Source organism: Crocodylus porosus, unplaced genomic scaffold (genome assembly GCF_001723895.1).
Source record: "Crocodylus porosus isolate Cpor-Errol unplaced genomic scaffold, CroPor_comp1, whole genome shotgun sequence".
Lineage (NCBI taxonomy): Eukaryota > Metazoa > Chordata > Crocodylia > Crocodylidae > Crocodylus > Crocodylus porosus.
This window is the reverse complement of record NW_017728931.1, coordinates 48761922-48773716: the sequence shown is the minus strand read 5'-3', so window position 1 is coordinate 48773716 and position 11795 is coordinate 48761922. Positions and strand designations below refer to the sequence as shown.

Genomic DNA, 11795 nt, shown 5'->3' with positions numbered 1-11795 from the left:
AAAAAAAAAAAAAAGAAATCTTATCAGATATTTTTAGCTGAAAATTGGTTTGAACTTAAAATGAGGTTCTTGAATTGTGTTCTTTGTCCAAACGATGCCATCTGGAAAAAATGGCATGCATTTTAGAGGTTAGGGAGATAGAAAAAAAGGCTTCTTGTTCCTTATAAGAGCTGTTTAACTGGATAAAAAACTTGATTCAGGTCTTACTGGTTCATTATGAGGAGTCAGGTGGGAACAGCTGATTGGTTTAGAAAGTAAGTACATTTCGTGTTAGCTCTTGCTTTAAAGTCTTACTGAAGGGTCACAAGTGAAAATTGACTTGGAGGTGTCTCTTCCTAATCCCTATATGTGCACTACATTATTTAGCATGGTTGGCAGTATCTTGTTGGGGGACTTGAATAGCCAGGGGTGATACAGGTCAGAGATTAGTTGCATAGAGGGCTCTGTGTGTGTATGGTAGGGCAGAATCTTTCTTGCTCTATATCTGGCTATCAATTGATGTTATTAATGCCTTGCTTTTATGATCTCTATATTCACTCTCACATATATATTTAAAAAGAGTAAAATGTACATGCCTCCAAGCATATTGTCAAAGTCTTTTCTGTAGATGCTTCTGATCATAAATGTTCAGCCAGACCTGATCTAACAGGTGGAGGATTTAACACTGCCAGCAACAAAGAAAAATGGAAAAATTGTGCTGTGTAACTGAAATAATAGATTGCAAGAAAATGGACCTGTTATAATAGACAGACACTGAGTAACTTCCTCTGAGACAGCCTTGCCAATGCACCTCAGCGCTTCCCTATCACCCCTCAAACACATCCTGCTATTTGAGTGATTGGCTTCTTCCAAACAAACACACTCATTGTCTACTCTTCTGCTAGGCTTCATTCAGGGTTCCTTGGAACAGCACTGATTGCAGAGAATTTATCTGGTAGTCATGCAGATGTCACCATGCTTTTATTGGCATTTCATTGTGATTTAGCAATTAAAGGGTGCTTCAGCTGGAATGTCACTGTATTTTTATACAATAGAGGTCCCTAGACTGTCCTATACAGTCTGTGGCAAATTTCTGAGAAAAGAACATCGTGTCAGTTTAATCACCTTCCCTCCTTTGCATTTACATATTTATTATGCCCCTACCTTTGTGCTGGAGTGCAGTAAAGAAAGACAAAAGACGGCAGGAATGCTGGGTCATTAGGAATGAAGTCTACAGGAGTTTCTAAAGATGGAGTGTACTATCGCTTTTCCCCATTTGTGAAGGTGGAGAAAATCTGGTATACGGAGTATGTTAGCTCTCCCCAGCTCTTCCTCTGCCAGCTACAAACACTGAGTTTGTGATTCTAGTTATACCATGGAGCTCATGAGACAGAGACAAAGCAACGTGTCCAAGCCATTTGAGAGACTGTTCTTGTATACAGGCCCCAGGGAGTAGGAAGAAGACTATGAGGAGGAAGAAAAGGAGGTGTATGGTTTAGTGAGGTTAGAGTCTTCCTTACTTGAACACACCAGTGGCTCAACACTGTACTTCATTCCCATATGAAATTTTGGTCCTGGTTTTGTCTTAGAAAGCATATGCTCCTGTCACACAATTGCAACAGCTTTTAACACAGTTTGACATAATTGACAGTCTGTTCTCAGGGGAGACTCACCAGAACTGAAATAGCAGTTTTCAGACTGATAAATATGCATTGACAGTGCTGCGTGGGGGAAGCTTTTAGAGTCAGTCTTTCATTCTGGCTTGTAACATTCCTGCTCTCCAGTCATGGACATCTGAATCCTTAGTTATTCCAGTTTTTATAAAAGTGTTGTGATGTCGATGGGCCTTTGTACATGCCACAAAAGTGGCTTAAATGCTCTTTTGCTCCACTTTAATGGCATTGCTGTTTGCACGTTCAGTGGTATAGTCTGCTTTAATGGTGTTGCTGTTTGCATGCTCAGCGGCATATTCCGCTTTAAATGACTGTGGTACATAGCAAGATAAAACACCCCTGAGATGTTTTAGTTTACTACCTAACAAAGAAAGTGTGTTTGTGTGGGGTGTGTGTGTTCTGGACCGAAGAGGCAATTAAGGATGGGGGTTTAGTTCGGTTTAATTCCCCCTTAATTGAAGCAGTGTTTTTAAAAACCCACTGTTTCAGTTTAGGGAGAACTAAACCGAATAAGTCCCCATGGCATGTACAAGCAGCTGATAAGTTTCCAGAGAGGGCCAGGTTGAGACTACAAATCTTATTTCATTTGTGATCTAAATAAAGCTTTAAACATAGTTTTACCAGGGCAAAAGAATAAACACTAAGTAATTACAAGTGTCTGATGGGTTGGCTAAGTCAGTGGGAAATTTTTTTGAAAGTACCTAAATTTATGTTTTCTAATGTGATATAAAGGATCCTGGATTCAGTTGACTTTCAAGACAAGTTAGTTATGCATCTCTTTTTTGGCCCAAGTTACTTGAAAATGGGAGTTAGGCTTCAGAATTACTTAGGCTTTTAATTTTTTTCCCCCCAATATGTCTAACATTATTATGTTGTGGCATTCCTCACAAATACTGTAAAAAATTCATGCCACTACTCTGTGTTGCTAAGTTCCACCTCCAGCCCCCATAGGTTTGCATTACCTGGAGTACTTTTAAATATTTCTTCTCTAGATCTTTCACAAGTTGTGTGTTCTTTCTCTAAAAGGGTACCAAACGCATTGTTGCCTGAATGAGCAAATGTAGGCCTCAATCCTGCAAACATCTAGTAATAAACTTTTTAAGTCGCTCCAGTAACTTTAATAACACGATTAACAAGCTTAAAACTGAACAGAGGCACAAATGTTTGCAGTAATTGAACATTCTTAACCCAAACAGAATGGACATAAACCAAGATCAATTATATAATGTGAGTAACATCTAATTTCTGAATAGAAGACACAAGTCAATACTGGATGGTAATTAAATGTTGTGTCAAGTCATGTCTGTATCCCAGGGAGACCATTTTGCTGTAATGGATTTAATTTAGGAGTCCAAGACCTCTGTCATTGTTTTATCTCCTTAAACTTGTCAGTCTATTTTAATCGGAAATTCTTTCCTCAAAAAATTGAATATGGTACCTGTTCTTTCCATTAGATACATCTGTAATAGTTCATCTTCTTTTGCTTTGCTTTCATCCATAACAATATAGAATTAAGGGAGAAAATAGGGGTTTTTTCCTCCCCCTCAGTGAAATAGGTTATCTGTACACACTTCACTTAATTTCCAAAGTTTTTTTATGTCAGCACAAAACAAGAAGATATGAGAGGGGGTGGTTCATTCCACCTTATGATCTCTCCAAAAGTTTGGGGAGCAGGTAGTTTTTAATCAATACTCTACGTGTAGGGTTAAGAAAAATCTTCAATGATTTTTCCACTGAAGTTCTCTCCGTGTGAGAGATGGTTTGTCATATGGTCACTGAAACAGATTTTTCCCCAGCTGTCTGTTATAATTTCTTTTTGAAGTTTTTGTATCCATTTGTTATAGATATAAAAAGTATTACCTTGTTGTGTTTCTCTTAATAAAGTATAGCTTTTGGAAATAAACCCCCTGGGCTACTGACCTTTATGTACTTTTAGAAAATACTTTTTTTTTCAGCTGTGGAGGGAGAGAGGATCATGCAACCAAGCAGCTGTTTTAGACTTGCTAACAATTGAGCTACCTATTAGTACAGAAAAAAAGGACAGCAGTGAAACTTGTCTGCCCGTTTCTTTTTTTCTATTACACATTTTTATATTTAACTCTGTGACAGTGGCTACTTCAAAGAAAATGGACCAAAACTTCATCTGGATTTTGAGGAAGATGATTTTTTTCCCCAGGATAGATATGCTTCTTAGATGTTGTTTATGCTATCAAATCGGGGTGGGGGGGGTGTATTTTTAAATCCCTTTCCTCAAAAGCCAAATAAAGAAAGTTTTGGGCCAAAATTTTCTAACACAGGTGCTTAAAATTAACCTTAAGTCTATATTTAGCAACCTGAATGAATTCTCTGGTTTCCAGAATTGCTCAGCCCCTTAAGGTCCACTGAAGTAAATAGGCAATCAAGAATTTTAAAAATCAAGCCATGGGTTTAGGAGCCTATCTTTAGGCACCCATTCTGTAAAAATAAATTTTAAAAACTCCTGGTGTTCAAATTTCCCATTCCAGAAAAAATAATTCCTTAGTATACTCTTGGTCTGCTCAAATGTTAGAGGCCCCTTCTGTATGGAATCTACTCTAAGCAGTGTTTAAACTGTGTGCAAAAAATAGTCAGTTATATGATTTGATTGACTGTTAAGATAGGGCCTTAGACCTCTATAAAACCTGTAACAAACTGGCACAGCCAGACAGGAGGCTAGCCTGACTGGTACACCCCAGGCCTAGGCAGCACCTCTGCCCTCCCAGACCAGCCAGCTCCCCTCTTCCACCTGGAATTACTTGCCTCCAGCTGTCTGCACAAATGTTTGCACATGGTGGAACCTGACTCAAGTTTATGTGGCTTAAAGTAAGCCACCTAACTTGCTAACTTGAGACAGGTCTTCTGAGTTCTTGTTTCCACCTCCAGAAAGCTTTATCCTGCATCGTTTGAGGAACAAAGGGCTAGAAGTGACTTCCTGCATCACTTCACTCCATCCCCTGCTGTTGTAGGCAACCACATTGTATGAAACCTTTCATAAAGCAAGCGAATTCTGTTTTATTAAGTAGCTAAATACTTTTTGTCCCTACTGATTCTATTGGAAGCCTGTTCTAGCATCAACGCTTTGTTGTTATAGGCTAATTTATTCATGGCTGGTTTATACCCATTTATTTTTAACCAGCAACAAAGGAATGTCAGATAAACAGTAAAGGCTTTTGTGTGATTTCAGCATTGCAATAAAGTATTTTGGGTTTTGTTCAATGTCTGATTACATAGTTAAAACCACTTCACAGAAGGTGTGCCATGGTAGCACAGGTTGGCTGTATCTGTGAGCAGCTCACTGGAACCTGTGCTGGTGATATACATTCATGATTGTTAAACCTCCATTTTGCATCTGACACATCCCATCCCTTTAAAGGAATCTTCACCATGATTTAACATCTTGAAAGTGATTTTAAGAATACAGCTATGTCTGTCTTCTTTTACCCAGCAGGAGCTAAACTAAAGAAAATGTCCATATTTCCATTAAAGTTTCAAATGCGTTAAGTCATTAAAAGAAGTATGAAATGCTTGTAGACATCTGAATTTCCTTATATACAAATTAAATGTTTCCTGGTTTGAAAAGAGAGGAAACTAATTTGTTTTTCTCAGTTTTACTCTTTCTCCACCATAACTTGAATGATGTGAATTAATGACTCAAAAAGGTGGGAACATCTTCCTGTTGCTCTTGCTTTACCAAGCAAAATATCACTTCAGAAGTGAAATCAACCTCAAATTTTGTTGGGTAGAAGAACCTATAGAATTCTTATACTTATGGGCGCTCACCTTGAGCTTTTCCCTTGCTGGTCCTCAGATTCACTGATGCTGTACTTTGTTTCCCTTGGCCTTTTCTCTGCCAGTGAAATGTTTTTTTCTAATCTCTGCTACTCTCTTTCCTCTGGCAAGGTGCCTAGTCTCTCTTGCTAGGAAATCTAGATGAGTCATGGTATCTTCCTCTTTTCTCATGCTGGTCGGATGAAGCAGACATAATTGTTTTGGTCCCTTTGGTTTTGTATTGGGATTCTAGTAGCTATTCATCTATTTTCTAGCATTCCCTCTCCCCTCCCCAGGCCAGGGCATGCTAGAGATTAAAAACCCTCTCTGTTCTCGTTGGAGTACTGCCATGGTTTCATTCATTTCATATAAATGAATAAGATTAAGTGAAGCCCTTACCTTATTCCACCACCTTGATTTTCCATTCCTTGATAGGCTTCTTAACTGTACTTCTTATACCTTTTCCTTGAGCATGTGACCCAATTCACTCCCCTACTGAAGTCAAGAGAATGACTTCAGTGGTGCTACATTAGATTCCAGTTGCAGAAAGCTTGTCTTTCTGGCATTGGAAGACTGGCCTAATGTCACCATAATGATCTTCTATTTTTGCTGGGACAAACTATTTTATTATATTCTGCTTGTTTTATACATTCTTGAATGCATATGGTATGATTTTTGTTTTCTTTCTTCCCTAGACACTAATATTTAGGTTCTCTCATTGAACACCATCAAAATAAAAACAACGTGTAGGGAGAGAAATATTTTTCTAGGATGTGGATCAGGGAAGAGGAAACACTTTTGACATTTTCAATGAAACCAAATCAAAATATAATGGAAGCACATTGGCCTAAACTCACATGAGTTTCCCTTGTTCTTGTTTGTGTGGCACAATTTAGTAGTATCAGCTACCTTCCATCTTACCCAGCATCTGAAATTAAATGTTCCTCTGTTGTGGATGAAAAATATCAGTTGACAAGTACACCCATTTACCTTTATAAATTCCACATAAATGAGACTCCATTATGTTTCCCTGGGGATCGAAAGAAGGTTGAGCTGATGCTAAAGGCTAAATGGACCATCTGTCTTCTTACTGACTTTCACACACTCCCATCCCTCTCTGCTGACTGAAGTTGCTAGCGTTTGGATAAATATGCGATACCCCCTCTCACTACAAATCATGACTAAATTCCACTGACAGGTCTCCATGCTCCTACCACAGAAGCTGAATAAAGACCAAGCTGTTGCTTTCTCTCGCCCAAAGAGGGAAGCAAGGAGAGGTGATTTAACCATGGCATTTATAATGTCAGAGCTCCTACTGCAGTAAAAAGGAATTCTGTAAGCTTTATCAGACCTTTGACTCAGGTTAGCTTTGTCTTATCACTCATCCTGGCTTGATATATCAAATCAATATTTGTCTGAACCCAAATCTGACACATTTTAAAGCAAAATATTTCCTTTGAGCCTGGTTTCTTCCAACACTTCCTTCCCCTTAAGGGTAGAGGCAAGAGGGGATTTGCAATTCCCAGTCAATCTATTTACTGAGCCCCTTTATAGTTATAGTTTCAGTAGCTAGGAGGCATTGACTTGGAACAGCCAGCTTGGTTCTCCTAGGATGGCTGGCTATACCCAGTGTTTGCTTTGAATCGCTGGTGTGTGTAAGCTCAATGGTCCTAGAATATCACCTCATTTTTGGGTGATTATTTTTTAACCTCTCCTCTTCCTCCTTTCCCAAGGGCAAATATTCTCATCAGAGAGACAAATAAACCAGGGTGACCCAGAAAACTAAATGCCATCATATTGTCAGGTCAAGTCCCTTACGGGGGATTGTCTTTATAGGCTTTAAAGAATCAAATTGGACTTTATGGCCAGATCCTGTGCTGACGTGCATAAGCATGCTCTGTTGGAATTGATACAACTACATTTATTTATACCAGCTGAGCAACTGGTTCTGTATCTCTATTATGAGTGTTGTTAATTCATTTACTGTTGATTTTTACTGTGATAATGTCTAGGAGCCGCAGTTATGGAACAGTGCTTTGCGATTCTTGCTGTTCCATATTATGTATGCAACAGTAGATGGGGTAAAGTTTGTAAATTCTAATGTCTTTGATTTATAATTTAAACTACAAATGTTTTAACCAGTGTGTATGTCTCCCTTTTGACATCAGGCGAAACCCTCTTCACTTCCACCTCATCGCAGATGCTATTGCGAAACAGATTCTGGCAACCCTCTTCCAAACCTGGATGGTCCCTGCTGTGCGCATAGACTTCTACGATGCAGATGAACTCAAGGTAAAAACAGACCAAACAAATGTGTACTCAAGCTGTTCTGGTTTCCCTTTCTTGTTTTATCTGGTGATTTGGATTTCGCCATATGGATGAAAGAATTTCAGTTTCTCTGAATAGGGTCTTAGCTCAACTTAACCAGAGCTGCTTGCTGTAGTGCACAAATCATTGCAGATACCACATTGCTAGTGCCACATATAGTCCAGAAGCTCTAAAATTCTCCTTGCTGTGCAGAAGATTCCATGCCCTTAAGGATAAATCACATTATTTTCCTGTTAAAAAAAATATATTCCCCTTTCAGGGAAGATACAGTCTTAAACCTCTTATACTGTAAGTACCTATCATTTGGTAGAAGTACTCAGTCTTTCAGGCTTCCAAAGGCATATAGGTAAACCACTGTAAGTACAACACACTGTGCCCCATATCAATATTTGTTTTTAAAGAAAAAAAGTAGCTGCCTTGTTTGGATACCTTTTCTAAAGGATTAATTGAAGCAATGAGGGCTCTATAAAAAGCATTGCTCACTCCTAAGCGTAAAGTAATTATCTTTTTGCAGAGTTATGAAGTTTAAGTTAGATCACAAAGGCTCAGTGTTGAGTTTCTGGGCCGCACGTTTTCCAGGTGTGGACATTGATCTTGCTATTCAAAACTGAGCTTTTGGAGACGGTGGCAGTAATTTATATAGCCAGTCAGCCTTTCCAGTGCTCAACTTGATCAACATCCTATAGAAAGGGAAAAACAAAATTTAGCAAACTGCTATGCTAATTAAGGTAAAATCAAAGCGTGCCACTTGCTAGGATCTTAAGAGTAAAATGTTGTAGAAAGAGATGACAGAAGGAAAAGATGATCTTTGAGATTTGGTTCATCACTGTTTTTATTTAATATTCTTTCAACATTTAGCAACAATCAGATACTAACCTAGGTAGAGAGCTACCATCCTTCTGGTCATTAAAAGCACACAGTCAGAAAGACATTAATGTGTCTATTGTACGTGCTACACTGCAGATGGTAGGGCAAAAACAGTACAAAATTAGCTTTTCCATTCAGGTGGGATTGTCTTTTGTCTTTTTCTTATGCTCTTTTAGGTCTGGGTGACATTACTTGCCTAAAGAGAAACCAAGGGAGCTTATTAGGTGTCGTTAATGTTATGTGCAGAAACTGTATCTTCCCTATCCCGCTATTCCTGCTTACAGTATGCCTTACTACACAACAAGCAGTTCCACAGACTTCAGTAGCCACATCAGAATGTAGGATATAATTCTCAATGTGGGTGAATGTGACAGAACTAAGCCACATGACAGCAAAGAGTTATTGATAGTAGTAGAATTTTAAGGAGTATTATGTCACAGGTGGGTATAATCTTATTCAGACTATTCTCAAAATTTCAGCTGAGTTTGCAGAGAAGCAGTTTACAGTTGGATGTAACAGAATAGCTTAGCTGCTTCTGAAATGATCTGTTTGGTTTGGGTTTAATTTTTTGTATGCATTGAACATATTTTATTAATTAGTGTTAGGAAAATTCACGTGGGCATCGGAGTAATTTCTTAGAAATCTTGCTAGCAACAAAAATGGACCTGTAAATAGGTTGATTTAATTTAGATTGTTTCAGAACTAATTATCTTCTATCATTCTGTTCTAATTGTAGAATTCTTATGAAGTCAGCACAGAAATTTAAAAATATTCAGTCTGTACTAAATTACAATTAACTGGATTGTTGCTTTTCATTTGCCTTTTATTTACCTATGTTTCATAGATTTGGGGCACCATTTTAACAGCTCAAAAAATAAAGCTGTCCTCTATCAGTTCCGAAATCATGAACTTCCATACCCGTTGTTCCTTATGGAGCAAGAGTCAGCAAGTCTGCCTTTTATATACTTCATCAAAGATGCTAGCCTAAGGCTTTCAGAAAGCTGTGGGAATACTCATTGGTTCTTGACTGCTCTTGCTCAGCCAACAGAAAGGAATACAAAAGGTTGTTTTGCCTAGGTCCTACATAAATAATGTCCTTTGAGAAAAACATTCTCAGCAAGAGAGTGTTTGTCTCTTTTCAAATAGCTGTTTAGAATTCAGAGGATACTTTTCACTAGATTATATATATAAGAAAGGTAGAAATTGGAGGCTAAAATATTTGGCAGTGTTCCATAGCATCTCCTACAGTTCCTAAAATATACTGTCATTTTCCTTGGCGTTACAGCAGGTAGTAGGGCTGTGGGCTGCTTTGGGTGCTGATTCAATTCGGAGGAGATTCGGCAACCGAATCTCTGAATCCAAATTGAATCAGGAGACCAATAAAAAGGTCCAAATTGATTCAAAGCTCTCTGAATCAATTTGGAAAAGATTCAGAGAGCTTCAGAGATTTGGATAGTACCCACTCGCTGCTGCAGGGCACTGGACCCCAACTCCATGCTGGTAAGTAGGGGGCTGGGGAGGGCAGCGCTGAAGGAGGGAGGACCGGGGGGGACCCAGGCCACAAGCCCCCAGAAGTCCCAAGGCTGTTGCAGCAGCTGGTGAGTGTGGGGCTTTTTTTTTTTTTAAGAGCCCGGAGCTGGGGCCTGGTGGGGCAGCTAAGGTGGGGTGGGGCTGAGAGAGCGGGCAGGGGTCAGGGAGCTTGTGGCAGAGCCCCCCATGCAGTATGGGGCAGTGGGGGAAAGCAGGGATTCCCCTCCCGCCCACACACACCTGGCAGCAAATGGTGAGTGCCAGGGTTTTTTTTTCAAAGAGCTGGGGCCAGGCAGGGCACCATTGACTGGGCTGGGAGAGTAGGCAGAGGATGGGGCCTATCTGATTTGGCTGATTTGGCCATGGCTGAATCTCTGAATCAAATCCAGCCAAATTGATTCAGGACAGTGATTCAAATCATCAAACTGAATCACTGGCCTCCAAATTGGCGAAATCCAATCCGAAGCAAATACTAGGGAGAGCTTCTGGAGGGGCTGGACGTGATCAAATCAGCGGATCCAGATGCTCTCCACCCCAAGGTGTTGAGGGAGCTAGCAGGGGTTATTGCAGGGCTCTTGGCACGGCTTTACGAGCGCTCGTGGTGCTCAGGCTAGGTGCCAGATGATTGGAAGATAGCCAACGTGGTCCCCATCTTTAAAAAAGGGAGGAGGGAGGACCCAGGCAACTATAGGCCCTTCAGTCTTGCCTCAAACCTAGGGAAACTCTCTGAGAAGATCATCAAGAAGTACATCTGCGATAGGCCGGCTTCAGGGATGATGTTCAAGGGCAACCAGCATGGTTTCATTTAGGGGCAGGTCATGTCAGACCAACCTGGTTGCCTTTTATGATCGGGTCACAAAAGCATTGGATGCAGGTGTCGCTGTGGACGTAGCCTTTCTGGACTTTAGCAAGGCCTTTGACACCGTCTCCCACTCCATCCTCATTAAAAAACTAGGCGACTGTGGCATTGATGCCTGCACTGTCAGATGGATTGCAGATTGGCTGAAGGATCATACTCAGAGGATGGTGGTGGATGGGTCATATTCAACCTGGGGGGAAGTGGGCAGCAGAGTCTCCCAGGGCTCGGTCCTTGGGCCTGTGCTGTTCAATCTCTTTATTTGGACGACGGGGTGAAAAGCACCCTGTTTAAATTCACTGATGATATCAAAATTTGGAGTGAGGTGAGGGAAAGACTGCAGCAAGACCTAGATAGGTTGCAGGGGGGCACTAACAAAAACAGGATGCCTTTCAATACTGACAGGTGCAGGGTGCCTGACTTGGGCAGTAGTAACCAGCAGCACACTTATAGGATGGGAAACTCCCTTCTTGAGAGCACGGCGGCAGAAAGGGATCTTGGAGTCATTACTGACTCCAAGATGAACATGAGCTGACAATGCGAGGTCACGGCTGGCAGGGCTAACTGGACCTTGTCGTGCATCCACTGGTGCATCGCATGTAGGGCCAAGGAGATGATCCTCCCCCTCTATGCGACACTGGTCAGGCCACAGCTGGAGTACTGTGTCCAGTTCTGTGCGCCCCACTTCAGAAGGATGTGGACAACATTGAGAGGGTCCAGAGGAGGGCCACCCGCATGATCCGGGGACAGCAGGGCAGACCCTACAATGAGAGACT

At 40.7% G+C, this 11795-nt stretch overlaps 1 protein-coding gene across 2 annotated transcripts in view; it reads left to right on the top strand.

Annotated features, from left to right (window-relative positions):
* The window catches only part of LARGE1 (LARGE xylosyl- and glucuronyltransferase 1), a 297653-nt gene that overhangs the window by 110056 nt on the left and 175802 nt on the right, over nt 1-11795 (top strand). For both annotated transcript variants that reach the window (XM_019544811.1, XM_019544812.1), the window contains exon 4: nt 7607-7730. In XM_019544811.1, coding sequence (XP_019400356.1) covers nt 7607-7730 — 124 coding nt within the window. The remainder of the gene's footprint in view (nt 1-7606; nt 7731-11795) is intronic.